This window comes from Amyelois transitella, chromosome 15, assembly GCF_032362555.1.
Source record: "Amyelois transitella isolate CPQ chromosome 15, ilAmyTran1.1, whole genome shotgun sequence".
NCBI lineage: Eukaryota > Metazoa > Arthropoda > Insecta > Lepidoptera > Pyralidae > Amyelois > Amyelois transitella.
The window spans coordinates 10,270,265-10,288,617 of record NC_083518.1 but is presented as its reverse complement, the minus strand read 5'-3'; the positions used below and the strand labels follow the sequence as shown (position 1 = coordinate 10,288,617).

The 18,353-nt window shown below is 35.3% G+C and overlaps 1 protein-coding gene across 6 annotated transcripts in view; it reads right to left on the bottom strand.

Moving 5' to 3' along the window:
* The window catches only part of LOC106139474 (echinoderm microtubule-associated protein-like 2), a 70,333-nt gene that overhangs the window by 16,374 nt on the left and 35,606 nt on the right, over positions 1 to 18,353 (bottom strand). For 2 of the 6 annotated variants that reach the window (XM_060948060.1, XM_060948061.1), the window contains exons 1-7: positions 13,510 to 13,680; positions 11,989 to 12,177; positions 9,772 to 9,880; positions 8,040 to 8,180; positions 5,604 to 5,717; positions 4,711 to 4,782; positions 1,989 to 2,153 (exon numbers count right to left, since the gene is read on the bottom strand). In XM_060948060.1, the coding sequence (XP_060804043.1) occupies positions 1,989 to 2,153; positions 4,711 to 4,782; positions 5,604 to 5,717; positions 8,040 to 8,180; positions 9,772 to 9,880; positions 11,989 to 12,177; positions 13,510 to 13,597 (878 nt within the window). In that variant the 5' untranslated portion in view covers positions 13,598 to 13,680. Of the gene's footprint in view, positions 1 to 1,988; positions 2,154 to 4,710; positions 4,783 to 5,603; positions 5,718 to 8,039; positions 8,181 to 9,771; positions 9,881 to 11,988; positions 12,178 to 13,509; positions 13,682 to 18,353 lie in introns of those variants that run through there. The other 4 variants (XM_060948062.1, XM_060948063.1, XM_060948064.1 and 1 more) reach the window with 3 other exon arrangements.

Genomic DNA, 18,353 nt, shown 5'->3' with positions numbered 1-18,353 from the left:
CAGATGACAACAAAATACGAGGAAACAGTGAGGTGTAGGAGTCAATTGTCTAGTTTGGGCAATTGTTAAATTGCTTGACGAAATTGAAGCAATGGAAACTGCCATGATTTACTTAAAAAGTATTTATCTTCCACTTTTTTTTTTGTTAATAACTGTGTTTACCACTTTTTAAATGTTGTGCTTCCCAATAAGAATGCAACTGGGAAAAACACACAAAGAGGATTTGAAAACAAAAAGTTGAATGGCATGAATATAAATGAGGTAGATTAGATACGTTTTTATTTTCGTAAAACTTGAAACATTTTTATCTTATACTAGCTGTGCCCGAGACTCCGTCCGGGTGGAATAGTTTTTTCATCATGGCATTACCTATTGAAGCCCTTAAGGATGAAAAATTTGCCCCGTTTTATTTTTCACATTTTCCATTGTTTCTTCGCTCCTTATAGTTGCAGCGTTATGTTATATAGCCTAAAACCTACCTCGATTAATGTATTCAACAAAAAAATAATTTTTCAATTCGAACCAGTAGTTCCTGAGATTAGCGCTTTCAAACAAACTCTTCAGCTTTATAATATTAGTATCGATTTCAAGTAGCGTCACCCGCTATTTTGTATGTCGTGTAATATATTTCTATTCAGTTTAATGCATTTTACATTGCACTTCCAACTCCCACCTATCTGTGACATTTTAGCGCTTGTCTGAAACGGCAGTAGAATTAGTAGAGGAAGGTCGATATATAGCCGGAATCATACAAGTGGCTTACAACTTGTTTCGTGGGTCCAATCGGAACAATGTTTTTTTTTTTTAATGTAATCACGTCGATGGTCGAATCGGTAAAATGCCCGGTTGAAATGTGTGATGCGCAGAAAGGCTCTAAAAAGCATTTATGAATTCGATGTTTCTTAAGTATGACTTATAGTGTGTATTAAAATTTAAATAACCTTTATGAATAAGGCTGTTAGTGGCTAGACTAGATGTCTGAATACCTATCAATATTTTTTTCATAGCTATTTCCAAACAGTTATTGGAAATTAACGTTAATAATGAATTGCTTATCGATTGTGTTACGACAAAGCAACGACAAGGTCATCATAATAGCTAATGATATTACCTACATTAGTTTCTAACACGCACGAGACATATTAACAAAAGTAGTGAAACGCTAATGAATTGATGAGACAGATAATACCTAATTGTTATTTTTTGATAATTCCTTTAGTGGTTTGTGAATAACTAAATTGGTATTTTGTTACATGACCATTATAATTATACTTAATAATAACGTAATACATGTTGTCATTTTTCTTTGGTAGGCATTCAATACAATTATGTAGTTACATGTTTTACCCAACTGCAAAAAGCAAGGTTATGCATATCGCGTACCTATATGTCTCTGTTACCTTGTAACACTGAGAATCTGGATTTCTACAATCAATGGTTGTTTTATCTCTAGAATTTTTGTCAACAAAGCGTGAAGAGGTAGCGACCAAATTAACAAGCACACAAAACAAGCAAACAGGAAATTATCAGTGTCAGTAATTTTGGCGGGGTAAATAGAAATGTTCCGTTTGTGAAAAATAATATCGCTTATAAAACATAATTTGTCTTCACAGGTTAAAAATTTCAATATGATTAGTTCAGTAGATGCTTATGATGCTGGTAAAAACTAAAGTTCCCGTGGAATTTGCCAAAAACCTGTATTCTTTTGTAGGTGGCACAAAATTCGCGCGAACGAAGCTGTGGCTAAAATTTAATATAATAAAATAAAAATATATTTACAATGACACAAATAAATTATCTAATTGTAGTTCGTTTATTTGTGCACCATATGAACTCTCAATTCTATCATTAAGCCAAATAGCTGAACGTGGCCATTCAGTCTTTCTAAGACTGTTGGCTCTGTTTACCCCGCAAGCATATGTATGTATGTACTATACTGACATTAATAATAAGGCCTAATGAAGCCAAAAATTTTATGAGACACCAACCTGTATCCGTAGACCCACTCTAACTTGAGCTTGCTCTGCGGTGGAGGCGCTACTTTGGCGGGGTCCAACGCGTCCTGGTCGCTGGGTCCAAACAGGATGACCGGTCGACCCCGCAGGTACATTCGCATGGACCCATCCTCCTCGTTGTACTGACATGTGTGGGTGCTGATGATACAACAAAAATATGTTTAAAAAAATAATAGATAATGGTTTTTTACAAAAAAAATTGTTATCATAAGATTTAAAAAAATTCACTCACTTAAATGTTTATAATTTAACTATACTTGATACATACTCGTAATGATACATACTCGTAATTATACTTGATTTAAACAATCATATTATGATGTCAATACCTTAGTAATTATAGGAAAATTAAACGATGCTTTTAATTCTTTTTCCATTTGAATCATCATCTGTTTTTTTTTCTTACGTTTATATAAATTAACAAACAAAAAAAATGTTTTCTATTTTATAAATAAATCAATATCTCCTCTCTGTATCTCCTAATATTATTATAGTAATAGTATTTACAATTATTTCATTTAAACATAAGTAAAACTCCAATAAACATATATAATGTGTTAAGTTTAGTGTTAGTTACAATTATAATACAGTAAAATTAGTAAAAAAAATATAGCACCAGATATCAATTTAATTTGTTAGTAACGTTAGTACCAACACCATGCAAAATACAATTCAAATCTAAGCACCGGTTTAACCAAGCGACTTACATCGGGGTGAATGACATTTCGTTGCTTTTTCTGATAATAATCGCTTAACATCTGCCAAATAAATAAATAAATATAGTCCTGTCTACAGAGTTCTAAGCATAGACCACCCGCGCAGACTAATCCATAGAAAGTAATCTAAAAACAAATATTTGTCCTTTTATATTGTACTCGGTAATTGGCTATTAACTGATATCTACCCATTGATAACAAAATTACAAAAACTTTTTTCCATGATTATACCTGACATCCATAGCGCGAAGTTCGAATGCAGAACGAGTTTTTTTTTATTTCCTAAAAAGGAAAAAAGGAATCGCGACGAACTGGTTTTAAAACCGAAAATACGGCCAGTGTTCAAGAAAAACGGAGGCAGACTGCTTGTAAAAGGAATGGCATACAAGCTAAAAACTTTATTAACATTACGCTCGCAGTGTACGGTATCCATTACAAGTTCTCAGAACGATTGATCTAACGGAACATAGCAAAAACGCGCAATGTAATCTAGCCCTATTAAATGTTGTCGCTGTATGTTGGCATTGGTATGCAGTTTAGTAACGGCATAGCATTGTTTAATGGCGATTTCTTCAGTACACTTGGTGAATCACACTGTTATCTCATTGACATTGTGACGTAGCTACCTAAATCTGATGCTAAACAAGGAAAACAGCATGAAATGCAGTAGCATTTAAGCGGGTCAATGTTAAATCACAAGAAACAAGGAATTTTGCTATATGAGACTAAGTATTTTCTATTTCAACAGATTAATTTTATTGGTTTTATTAATTTTTTCATCTAAAATCAATAAAACTACTTGAAAATTTTCAGCCACTCAGCCTTTTCTCTATATCTATTTTAATAAAAAAAAATCTTGCCTGAAGCGATTTTATAACTTAACAAATCCTTTGCTGAACGCTTATCTGTCATAATCAAAACCAGAGGATTGCCATAGACCCACTGAATGCTTATTGAATTCAGATAGATTTCAGTAAAGTAACAATTACAATACCTTCTCTTTTATGTTCTTCTTCAAATATATCATCATTGTCAACTGTCTTCCCGGTTGCCTCTTAAATCATTAACTCTATTTTATTTCTGTCACCTATGTCTCCTAAACATTTCGTCACCAATAATGCTATATTTATCAATCTATTTTTAATTAGTCTTCTTTAAATCGATATTTGACAAAAATATCTGGGTTCTGAATAAAAATTTTAAGTTCGATAAGTACCAATACTCTTGCCGTTGTTTTAAATTCACTAGTGATCCACGGTCACTAATGACTAACCATTATCTAAATCTGCTGCCGCCTTCTAAGGCAATATAGTCGGCACTGCTAATTGATACCGAAGGCCGAGACATCTTAACTTGGTCTAGATCAATCTTTTAATCTTTTGTACACCACTTGAAGACATATTCCGACGCAATTTCAGAATGTGAACGATGTTTTCGAATGTTTCTTTACTAAAAAGGTTTACAAGAAGCGTAAATGTTTTTTTTTAATTGTAAAATAACATTAATTACCCGTCAGAATTTAAAAAATAAACTTATTGTGATACGTAAATATTTTATTCCAGAGTCGCTCTGCTGTTCTTCCAAGAGATTACGCAACAATGGATGAGTTATTTTAGGAACTGAATAAGACATACTTATCTCACATTAAGTAATTAAACTTCGTATGTTTTGTTAAATTTCTTTCACGTCTATTCAAAAGCACTTCCAGTTCTAACCAGCCCAAAAGTTGAACTCGAAAGCGTTTTCCGCGCAAACACCTTCATGAATGATTAACAAAAGGGAATGGATAACATAAAAACAACTTCCAATAATACCATTAAAGATTAAGTGAACAAACATTGCAGACTTAAAACTACACCACCACCAGAATTAAACGAAGCAGATGTGGAAAACCTAGAAGAGAAAGACCAAACTGTACCAAATGAGTGCAACAAAGCTCAACCAGCTGTACCGACATCAGAAAACGCAATTCAACTTACCCATGTTTCAATATGGATCCATTTTGTGACGGCTTAGAGTACAAATTAAGCAACGATTTTGCTGTGGTGAATCTAGAGGGAAACCAAGATAAATTAGAAATAATTTACGATACAAGGCGATACTGTGATACCCAATTTCTGAAGCGTCCAAAGCGTGTTCTTTGTGAATATTATCCTTTTACTGAAAAAATATTTTTGGAATAAAGTTTGTAATCACATCAGCAAGCTTTCGTAGTTTTCATAAGAATAAAATTGTGCCCAATGAGTAAAAATATTTCTGTTCCAATTGCGTGAGAGTGCTATGTCGAAGTGCAAATATAATGATAGGCGTGCTTTTGTTTTGTATCATGCATTCGACAACAAAATACTTTTATATAGTTTACAAAATATTCTCTCTCTATTTTAGATAGTAGATTTAGTGGCGTGATACTCATTATCTTTACTACTAAGTACATAGGTTATAATAAACCTGCTATCTTACATGATCTAAAACTTTTCTATAAATAACATTAATTTTAATGTAATCAGAAACTGGGTACCTCGTTACAACATATTTGATATTACAGCTAGCATTGTGATGAATATGAAACAGCAGATCAAGAAAAGTAAAATAAGTTAGCAAGGACAAATATACTCAGCAGAACGAGTAAAAATTAACATGACAAGCCAATAAATAGTTGACATTGATAAAAACTCTCACTGTCTTTCAGATCATGACATGGTATCTGATTTTATTTGTGTTTTATCACAAAATTTCAACAGAAATATTGACAGACTTTCATCTATTTAAGACCCCGAACAATTTAGGTACTAATTCGAACTATGTATTATAACAAAATCTTTAACCTCTACAAACTGTCTTTTACTTTACTTTTCCCGAGTGTATATTTTACCTGTTATTAGCTATAAGACCCTGGGCTCCGAAGTCACCCGTGGAGCTCCATCGTTTCGTGAGGTTCCCGTGGGGGGACGCACTCTGGTTGCTTGAAGTGGAGTTGTTGCGTGATCTGAGACATGCATAAGTGTTGGCGTTGCGTTTCTACTGAGCTCGTCAACTAATTCCAGATTTAGCTTATTTTCTGGTGTTTTTGAAGATCCGCTTCATGGAATGTCTCATGGCATATGATAAACAAGTTTTATGATTCGGGTCATTAAAATTTTAGTCCGATCGCAGCTAATTATATATTTTTTGTCTTTATTTTGAATAAAAGCATGATCATTTGCCTCATTGATGTTATTTAGATCATAAGTCTCAGATTTCAATGTGAATATCTGAAATATGCTATGAATTGATGACGTAGTGATGTTAACCTTTGTGATTTTAATAAAGCTTGTGTATCAGATGTAGCTATACTTCTAAATGCTCAACTTTTGCGTTTTGCGCTAACTTCTACATTCTACAATTAGCCTAAAAACTTAAAAATAAAACAAATAAATAAGAAACCAAAAACTACGCAATAATTTAGTTTAGTTTTCTCTGAAGACCTCTATAATAAGTTACCTTACAAGTAGAATAACTTCTATTTTACTGCAAACAAATGTTGAAAATTCCACAAGTGACTAGATTTATAAAGGTCTAATTCATACTTCTCTTTGTCGTTTTACAAGAGACGGAAAAACAATTCTAACTCACAATTTTCTTGTCGGGTATTGTAATAATCTATTAACGATAGCTATCCACACATCTATAACTGATCAACCATCTTACTTAATTTATTCCAGTGTAAATTTATCTACGATAAAAAAACCTAGGGAAACTATTACAGCAGTGATTGAAGATTGAAATAACTTACTTATATTAATACCTAATAATATGGGATGAGGTTGTAGGCTCTTGTAGGCGATGAGCTAGCAACCTGTCACTATTTGAATCTCAATTCCATCATAAAGCCATACAGCTGAAATTCGCGTTTCAGTTTTATAGGTAAAGACTGTTGCTTCTGTCTACCTCTCAAGGGACATAGACGTGATAATATGTACGTAATACATACATACATATATATGGTCCCGTCTATATCCCTTGCGGGGTAGACAGAACTTAGAGTCTTGAAAAGACTGATGACTGATGTACGTAATAATAGTTTTTTTTTTCGATGATAATCTTCATTTGATCGATAATACCTGAAGGTAAGCTAAAATCGCATCCCATTGATAAGTTCACCTCTAACTTTGAATTACATAACACATGAAGCCGTACAGCTGAACGTGGCCTTTCAGTCTGCTCAAGACTGTTGGCTCTGTCTGCCCCGCAAGGAATAAAGACGTGCCGATAGGTATGTATGTCCATAACACATGCACCAAAGATTATATTGTTGTGACTTTAAAATCAGCCGTCATACCACATTCTACTGGATTAAGAGATTACCTATATAGAAGTGGTTAATGAACAGACGCCACAATAACAACGTAATTTTTATGAACTACAAAGACAATAACAAAAATTACCTCTTAAATTAGTAAGTATAAAAACTATTTCAATCAAACAATTCATATTTTTATTGAAAATTCATTGTGTCATGCTCTTTTGACATATTTCCATGCGCATGCACATCAAACGTTTCACTAACACATCCGTTAGTTATTTTAGGGATGTTCGTAATAAATTCCTTGTGGTTCCCGCCACTTTAGATAGGTCGTAAAAGGCGACTTTAGGGAATTGTAATAAACTTGGGATTCTTCTTATTAAGCATACACCTGACACGTTCAGGTCAGTCTTTTCAAGACTATTGGCTCTGTCTATCCCACAAGGGATATAGACACGATCGGCTCTATGGCTTAATAATGGAATTTAGATTAATATAGTGACAGGTTGCTAGCCCATCGGCAACAAGAAGAATCACAAGTTTATTAGCCTATCCCTAAACCGCCTTGACATAGAGACGGAGTGGTCCTATTCTAAAGTGCTGGAAACCACACGGCAGTCTGGATTAATATAAAACAAAATGTTGTCTATAATGTGTTTGATACCCAGGGAGTATGCAAACAACAGACGCATGACCAGCAGTCTTCTGCATCAGATGATGGCTAAATGAGAGTCGTCATAAAGTTCGCATTCCAATCCTACTCTATTCCATAAAAAATCTTTTCAATACATACATACATATAATCACGTCTATATCCCTTACGGGGTAGACAGAGCCAATAGTCCCGAAAAGACTGAATGGCCACATTGAGTTATTTGGCTTAATGACAGAATTGTGATTCAAATAGTGACAGGTTGCTAGCCCGTCGACTAAAAAAAGTCCATGGGAAGGAGATGGAGTGGTCCTATTATTTTTTGTATTGGTGCCGGGAACCACACGGCACTTAATAATCTTCTCAGTAAGTACCTGTATGGTTGCGGTGGGTGTACTGTATGTAAGGGGGCAGGTGTGGCCCTTGGAGAAGGGGAGGGGGCCGGAGAGAGAGAAGAAGATGAAGCCGGCGAGTCTGACTGCAGCGAGCCCGTCGACTGGTGTTGAGGACCGCGTCTGGAAGGAAAAATACAGAGGAATTTAGATGTTAAATATTAGAGTGAACTACTTTAGGTCACACCTAACAATACATACTTACACTAGAGGCCGCCCGCGACTTCGTCCGCATGGAAACCCTATCAATCCCGCGGGAACTCTGGGATAAAAAGTAGCCTATGTGTTATTCTGGGTCTTCAGCTACCTACATACCAAATTTCATGGTAATCGGTTCAGTAGTTTTTGCGTGAAAGAGTCACAAACATCCATACAAACTTTCGCCTTTATAATAGTAGTAGGATAATAGTAGTAGGATTAAAAACTAACAGTACCTAATTAAAATAAACTTACTCTCGATTTGTTAGGTTAGTACTAGCTGTGCCCGCGACTTCGTCCGCGTGGAAAAGTTATTTTGGGCATCATTGAAGCCATCAAGGAGGAATAATTTACCCCGGTTTTTTTTTCACATTTTCCATTATTTCTTCGCTCTTAATAGTTGCAGCGTGATGTTATATAGCTTAAAGCTTTCCTCGATAAATGGTCTACTCAACACAAAAAGAATTTTTCAATTCAAACCAGTAGTTCCTGAGATTAGCGCGTTCAAACATACAAACTCTTCAGCTTTATAATATTAGTATAGATATGTCTAGTGTTTGGAATAATAAAGATTTTACTACAAAGATACGTTTGTGTTATCAATTTGCTTGCTAAGGGATATTGCTTCGGAAATATTTGGTAGAGTCAAATTGTGTTTTTTTTTAATTTGTATTAGTTATAGTTAATTGTAAAATAATAATAAAATATATAAACAAGAATAATTTCACAGATTGGTCAGAGATTTGATTTGAACCTACGGCGTCACATGCATACTCAATTATATATACGTTAACCATCATGGGACATGCACTAATTAGATCACATAATTAAGGTACTTTTAAGGAACTCATTACGAGTAACTAAACATCTAACATTTGTTCTTTTTATGCAAAAGGAACCATTTTATTAAAAAACAAATCACGTTTCTCAAACAACGTATTCGTAATGAATAATAATATGTATGGAAAAGTTAATTTGTATGCTATGAAGTATGAAGCTACTTAAGTATTGACTTTGCATGTAATTATTTGGACAAGTTTTATGGTGTGGCTAACGTCACATGTTCATTTTTGGCTACTTTTTTATCTGCGATTGTGGACAGATGAAAAACATTCTATTCCATTCCGTGTGGTTCCCGGCACCAATACAAAAAAGAATAGGACCACTCCGTCTCTTTCCCATGGATGTCGTAAAAGGCGACTAAGGGATAGGCTTACAAACTTGGGATTCTTTTTTAGGCGTTGGGTTAGCAACCTGTCACTATTTGAATCTCAATTCTACCATTAAGCCAAATAGCTGAACGTGACCATTCAGTCTTTTCAAGTCTGTTGGCTCTGTCTACCTCGCAAGGGAAATAGACGTGACCATATGTATGTATTTATGTGTATGAAAAACATTCTATCGCCGATGATATTGCAATACCGCGTAAGCAACAAATGCTTATACCGCGTAATTAAAAGCAAAGGAATAGTGTCCTTATTCCTTTGCTCTAAAGATAATTTTATAAATTAATTACCTTTGGGGGAGTGATGAACCGCTAGACCCATAACTAGAGGTCCTTTTGGCTGTCTCCCGGTACCCTGGCTGCCTCAGCCGGAGCTCCCGGGTAGGCGTGCCCGAAGACCCTGGAAAGAAGACCATAACCAAATCAAATAACTTCTCAGAAATTAATTTCGTTAGGAAAATACATGAAAATTCTTATCAAAGACCAACATCAAGGTCAAAATTCAGATATTTTACTCATTATTATGGGATTCTTCATATCGCTTAATAATTGTCATATCTTTTTGATTCACAATTTTGGTTGACGTCAAATAAATTACTTAATACTAAGTTTACTGCCGCTTCCAGAGCGGCAGTGCAAAAGAAGCGGTAACAAACTGCACTGCAGCATTTGCTCCAACAACGTCAACTTCACAACTATCCAGACTAATAGAAAGTTAAAGATAGATAACAACTTTTAGGAAAATAATATCGAAAATCAGTCTAAAAGTGGCCTCGACCTTAGACAGATTGAGAAAGAAGTTCCTGAAAAACAGGTCAAATGGAAATCCAGCGCAATACAGATTAATAAAAATTATCACTTATTTTGCTAGATTAAATAAAGTTTAGGTAATTAATATTACAATGCAAATTCAAATTATGCAAATACTTATTCATGAAGCAACGACTATCACATTCACGTAAGAACTTATAAGATAAGATATAATTATTCATTTTTTATTTATGCCAATTGATTAAAATACCTATTCATCTAACTAAAATACAGATTCAAATTTAAGATGGCGACATCATTACAACTGCTATATTTAAAAAGTTAGCACACTAGGAAATGTAAGTGTGAAAGTTGCTAAAGAATATAATTCTGCATAATTTGAGTAACTAACTGGATTATTATGCAAAAACGATGCATAACTGTATCATTGATAATAAAGACCTGAGTTGAAACCGGGCTGAAATAGGGTTCTGTATTTTTGGAAGAACCCCTACCGTTTCGCCTTGTTTGTCTATCTGTCCTTTTTTTAATATTTATTACACAACTTATCTGTTTCTGTTCACACAACTGTTCGAATCGACATTCAAACAGTGACGGGTTGCCAGCCCATCGCCCAAATCAAGAATCCCAAATTTAGAAGCCTATCCCTTAGTCGCCTTGTACGACATCCATGGGAAAGAGACGGAGTGATCCTATTTTTTGTATGTCATATCTTTCTTTGTGTATCATATAGGTAAATAATAAAATAGAAACGAACGAAGTCGCAAACAACACTAATTGTAGAAACGTATATTGCGCGTACGCACTTGGCCGATTATATTTTTGTTATACGTTACTTTTTTTACTACAAGTATCTTTCCATCATAATTATCTAGTTAGACCATCTCAACTGTATTAATTGCATTGTTATACATATGTATTAATTAATATATTAAATTAAAAGAAGCAAACTTTCACTAGTTTTCCAAAGTATTTCGTAACAGTCACATTGCTAGGTTAAATTTGTACCATAATAGTGTCCACAGTGTATATTCTACTACGCATTAGTAGAATATACACTGTGGACACTATTCGCATAATAGTAAAAAGTTAATAGGTTCGAATCCCGATGAAGCCAATTTGTAAATTGCACTCAACCAGTAAAATGAAAAGGCTTATAAAGTTGGGAGTCTTTTTTTGGACGATGATGGGCTGTCACTGGGATAACTTATAAACTTGGGAGTCTTTTAACGATGGGGCTGTCACTTTTTGAATCTCAATTCTATCATCAAGATAAAAAGCTGAATGTGTCCTATCAGTCATTTCAAGACTGTTAGCGCTGTCTACCCCGCAAGGGATATAGACGTGACTATATGTATGTATGTACTTAAAATAGATAAACAATATTTCGTTTTTAACAACTCAACTTCCCTTTTTCAATCCAGTCATGAATGTCTAGATATTTTCTTATGCTGCTTAGGAAAAAATATTTTTTAATACATTAATGAATCGAAATGTGCCGTGTGATTCCCGGCACCAATAGAAAAGAATAGGACCACTCCATCTCTCTCATGGATGTCGTAAAAGGCGACTAAGGTGTAGGCTTATAAATGTGGGATTCTTATTTTAGGCGATGGGCTAGCTTAATAGCTGAACGTGGCCTATCAGTCTTTTCAAGACTGTTGGCTCCGTCTACCCCGCAAGGTATATAGACGTGATTATATGTATGTATGAATCGAATAGTTCTTCAGTCATTACCTGTATAAGCACCATTCCTTTGTCCAGTGGGTGCGGCTGGGGCTCTTCCCTCCAAAGCGTTGAGTCTCCTCAAAGCATCAGCTAAGGTGGACCGCAAACATAACAACTCCTCGGCTTGCCTGCTGCACCTCACTTCTAGTTCAGCAACACGTGCGGCCAGCCCGGCGCCTTCGCCTTCTAGCATTTCATCTGGAATGGCAGAAGGTAGGTCGTTAAGATCTGTTAATTTTGGAAGTTAAAAATGACGGCATGATCTACCAAGTTTCATCTGGAATGGCAGAAGATAAGTCGTTAAGATCAGTTAATTTTGGAAGTTAAAAATGACGGCATGATTGGGATCTACCAAGTTTTTTTTAAAGAGAAGTAATAGCATTTGTATTTAATTATTTATTTTATTTAAATATTAACAGGTAAAGCTAGCTGGCATACATACTCGTATATGTTTATGTATGCCATAGCAATGGTTGTCATGATTAGTTTGTTTAACAAAAACATTGGATTTTTATTGTAAAATATTTTTATTTGTTTTCCTTAATTATAGTACTGTTTTTCATTTGATTATTTCTCTCGATTTCAGTTCAGCTTCTGTCTTCTTTAGTGTACAAAGTATATTCCTGAACTTTCATCTATTCTTCCTACATTGTGTATTCTTTTTTTCTGCACGGAATTCCGAAAGTCAATAAGATCTGTCCACTACATTTCTTCAAGAATCTGAGTGTATCAAATACATTTTGCGTTTAATACACCCCGATTTTCTGAAATATTGGCTGCGAATGTTATTATAGACGAAGACTAAGTTGCCGAGGTCGGACGGGAGTCGACTCGTGTAACAACCTGACTTACCCAATCCAGGATCCTTTCCAAACTGGTGAGGATGTACTTACGTCAATAGGAAGCAAGAAAGAAGAAAGCGACATGGAAAGTTATGGAGATATCAGCAGAAGTCAGCACTCCAAAATTACTACATCGAATTGTACAATACATATGTCGCAACAATGCTTTAATTTCAGGTCACGCGACCAACGCCTTGCAAATTCAGCTGTTGTTGCCATTATGACGTTACCCAGACAATGGTGAGCCAAATTCAATACACATGTGTATAAATGTGATCAAATTTTTACGATGCAGTTTGTCGCATAAAATGGTTCAATGGCATTTTGTGTCCGTGCATTGTTTTAAGGTTTTTGCGTGAATTTCTACCATCATTTAAGAAATATTTTCCTGTCTGCCTCTTCTTAAATTCTGGCTTGACGTCGCTTAAACTAATAACGGAATTGTCGAAAAAATAAAACTGGAAGCGAAGATTTGAGAGATATCTGAAGGTCATCTTATAATTGTCGTACAAGTAAAATCCCGATCCGAACGTTACTGCAAGGCATGTGCCGGCCCTGTTATGAGCTGATCGGCCTTAGTGCGATCGTGTTGGTCTACGGCCAGGCTGATAAGGACTTGGATTATGAATCCAGACAGAACCAGGGTTAAGAAATTGAGTTCAGAGAACTATGATTTGCAAACACTTACGCCAAGCAGCGTAGACGTCATTCATGGTGTCTCCAGGAGAGTCGCTTGCGCGGGAACTCCTCGATTCTCTGTCACCTTGGCTATCCATTTTTACACTTCACTTAACACTGGGCATCATAACTTCCTTATATTACAAATTTTATAAGTTTTTTCGTAGTCAAAGAAAAGAATCGTGTGCGTCTTAACAATAGTCTCGTACTACTGACAAAATTTGAGTGTTTCATGTAAATTTTTCTGGAGACAATGGTAATGATCTTGAGTTAAATGATGGAATTAGTAAACGACTTTGCTTAGAAGAAAGACTTGTTGATCGTCGTGTTTGTTTGGTTATGAAACCTTGAATTTTTAATGTTAGTATTTTAATGCTTTGAACGTATTCTGAATACAATACATTTGGTTAGGATATCTAAATATCTTTTCCCTTCTGGTTTTAGCCCCGGTTGCATCCTCACCTCTCTGGAGAGGAACCCGGAGTATGTCTTTGACTACAGAGATATATTCACTGTCTGGGCATTTCTGATAAATTGCTATTTAGAATTAATTGGTTAAGTAAAGGCTTGTAAATTTTGGGATCATTCTTTTAGGGGAAGGGCTAACAACTTGTCTCTATTTGAATCTCAATTCTATAAAGCCAAACAGCTGAGCGTGGCCTATCAGTCTTTCCAAGATGTTGGCTCTGTCAAACCCACAATATAAATTTTTATAGTGATGCCGGGAACTACACGGCACAACGAAAAAGCCCATTAATTTACGATCCCGCGGTAATTTCTAGAAATTCTTGGCAATTTTTTTAATTTTTAGACCGACCCGTTTGGATTGTGTAAGTATTGTTATTTGTCTGTCAGTCGTAGATAGTAAATATTTGTCAATTTTCAAACACGTTTAATGTTCTATGCAAAGTTACAATAAGTAGTTATTTCAAGTGTGGGTTAAGTAACTTTCCCGAGTTGTGGAATTCAGGTATAACGGTGTAAATACATTTGCATAAGCCATTCGATGAGAGGCGTGTTAACGGGACTGTTGTACATCCTGTGTTGAAGATGTATTTAACCAATAAATTCTAATAAAGTCTAAATGCTTCGTATCAACTGTGAGCCATCCTACCTCGGCCATGTACCAATGACTTTGTTCAAAGTCATGTACATTAGTTTGAATACCAACCACGGTGAGGGAAAACCTAGTGCACATTCAGATAACTGGATGTGAAACTATGGATCCAATACGGGTTAACTAGGTAGTTACAGGTGTAAAGGCTGCGGAGGTCAGATGGGAGTCGCTTCATGTAAAAACCTGACTCACCCAATCCAGGATCCATAGTCAAAGGCATTCCCCGGGTTCCTCTCCAAAAAGGGGAGGATGCAACCGGGACTAAAGCCAGGATGATAAACTATAAAATAGATCAATAAACAAAAACTACAATCTACATAAAATCTTAAGCAATAAAACTTTATAAAATAGATTTATAAATTGTTTTCTTTAAAACTATGTCTACCTAGTTAACTAACAAGAGATCGCAATTTTATCTAAATAACTCGTGAAAATAACGCTTGTTATATAAGTTACCCATCTCAATTATAAGTTAACTGTTAGCCAATTCAAATAAATTGGCAAATCAATCGTTCTTACAAACTTCCTTGTGTTAACGACCAATCCATTATGCCATATAACTTCCACATACATACAGTCACATCTATATCCCCAGCGGGTAGACAGAGCCAACAGTCTTGAAAAGAAGGCACAATGGTAGAATTGAGATTCAAATAGTGACAGGTTGCTAGCCCATCACCTTAAAAAAGAATCCCATGTTTACAAGCCTATCCCGTAGTCGCCTTTTACGACATCCATGGAAAAGAGTAACTAACTGCTCGCGGTTTCTTTCCATTATGTGCGTGTGGCGACTCGTAAGCCTAAAAATGTGAAACGTCAACTCGTGCGCAATGTTCTCATGGCTTCAGTGGTTGAAATGTGTAATTTGCATGTAACTATGCGGCCGGCGCCGGCGTCCGGTAATAGATAAAAATGTCGGTAATGATGCGTTAGGGAAAAAAAAATAACACTTTCACGAACACTGTATTTGGATAAGCATTCCAAGGTGAAAGAAATACGAAATTAATCTTAAATGATCACATTCTTCTTCTGATTATATATAACTAGCGACACGGCCCGACTTCGCACGGGTGGCATTTTAATTTCTCATACAAACTTTAACCCCGCCATTTTAGTATTTTAGGGGTTGGTTTAAAAAAGAGTGTTCTATGTTAGAATGCGGGTATTTAACCAAATTTCATTCAAATCGGTCCAGCGGTTTAGCTGTGAAAGCGGAATAGACATACTTTTGCATTTATAATATTACATACATACATACATATAATCACGTCTATATCCCTTGCGGGGTAGACAGAGCCAACAGTCTTTAAAAACTGATAGGTCACGTTGGGCTTAATGATGGAATTGAGATTAAAAAAGTGACAGGTTGCTAGCTTATTGTCTAAAGTGTAATCCCAAGTATACGAGCCTATCCATTAGTCGCCTTTTACGACATCTGTGGGAAAAAGTTGAAGTGGTCCTTTTTTTTTCGGGTACTCTTGAAGTGACCTCTTGTCAGGACGTCCTCGATTTGATCAAGGTAAGTCTAGGATTTCCCATTCCAACAACTGATAACCACTACTGGAATTTCGAAAAACAATATATTTTAAAAGCATTTTTACACCAAAAGGTCAGCTCGGAAGCTGTATTAAAACTTGAAAAGCTCCACTTACGAACCCGATGTTTATGTAATTATGTTGTGTAAACGATTAAGTATAAGTGAACGTTAATACCATTAACAGATTAAGTGCGTATTTATATCGAAGTGAGGGTTCCGCAAACATAAATTTTTTTTTTGTTATATTTGAGGATAATCTTAAATTATGTTACAGACACCAAGTTTACCACGAGGAATTTATTTTAATAAATATAACGAATTTATATGTATAAAACTTTCTAATCAAACTCACCGAGGATATACTTGTATTTTAGAATTAACGCATTTTTTATGCTTTATTAGAGGCCGCCCGCGACTTCGTCCGCGTAGAATCAATCCCGCGGGAACTCCGGGATAAAGAGTAGCCTATATGTTATTCTGGGTCTTCAGCTACCTACATACCAAATTTCATCGTAATCGCTTCAGTAGTTTTTGCGTGAAAGAGTAACAAACATCTATACTGACATCCTGACATACTTACAAACTTTCGCATTTATAATATTAGTAGGATTTTGACGCCTCTTTTCCGAACATACTTCTTACCAACATTTTATTATGCAGTTACGTAAAATTAAAAAGGAACAAAAACGATTGTTTTACTAAAATACAGATTTTACGAAAACTTGCGTTATTTTATGTAAATGAACAAAAACATTAACTTCAGACAATGGTTTTGCAATGTGACTGTACCGTCCATTTGATAGGGTTGTCAGGCGTCCGGAATTCTGGGTAAAGTCGGACATATATTATTTATTTTAAAAAACAGCTTCCGCAACTTGAGACGGAACAAGAGAAAATCGAACGTGAAGGATCTAGACGAAAACACTTCATTTCTAATATAGTACCCAGTCTGAATGTTGTCAAGCATAGTCCATACTATCAAGGGGTGAAATTATTTAATAGACTGCCAGTTGATTTCAGAGGAGATATCAGTTTAAATTTATTTAAAATCAAACTGTAAAATATGTTAATTGCCAAAAACATTTATGACATTGAGGATTTCTTCAACTAATAATGAATTATTGCACTTATCAAAGTTTTGTTGGATATTTTAAGTTTAATTGTTCTTTTTTGAAATTTTATTTTGTATCTATTTGTATTCAGACACGATTGTTAAATTGTTATATGAATAAATGATTTATGTAGATTTATTTTGAAAATAAATCTATTCTATTCTATTCTATTTGATTGATTGATTTGATTTATATAAGTTTTTATTTGGTGTTTTTTTTACGGTTTTTGATCGCCCGTTCAGCCAAAGTTTACGGTGTCCGGCTTTTAAGCCGTGCGTTATTATTACAAATTCGCGCAGTTCGAGACTCATTTTGCGAATGAAAAAGCATTAATGATACTGTCGTTCGTCGTTGGATGTTGTCTGCCTTAGTGGCGCAGTGGCAGTGCGCTCGTCTGCGACACCGGAGGTCCCGGGTTCGAATCACGGCCAGGGCATGATGAGAAACGGAACTTTCTCTGATTTGCCTGGATCTTTGGATGTTTATCTATATAAATTTTTATTATAAAATATAGTATCGTTGCGTTAGTATCTCGTAACACAAGTTTCGAACTTACTTCGAGGCTAACTCAATCTGTGTATACTGTCCCGTAAAAAAATGATATTATAGTTTGTTCCCGCAACACAACTGAATTTTACAGTATTTTTTTAATGTGTCGTAGACAATCATCGGTCTCAGATGTGCCAAACTCGCAGGTCTAAGGTAATGTGACCTGGCAACACAGGACATTGCCGGCTCTTGTAATTGCACGTGAATTACAGTTTTTGTGACGTAGTGTAATTGCAATGACATGATGTAATGACGGTCATGCAATAAAACGAGCAAACACATTAATCTTGTGAGACTTCGTGACTATAATTTGGTCAGGGGAGAAATTTAAAGATAGACTTGAATTGTATGAGATTTTACATTCATACTTATGGCATCTTCACTTTTTATTAATGACATACATACATACAATCACGTCTATATCCCTTGCGGGCTAGACAGAGTCAACAGTCTCGAAAATACTGAAAGGCCGTGCAGCTGTATAGTTTAATGATGGTGAAATTCAAATAGTGACAGGTTTCTATTTTTGCCTTCAAGAA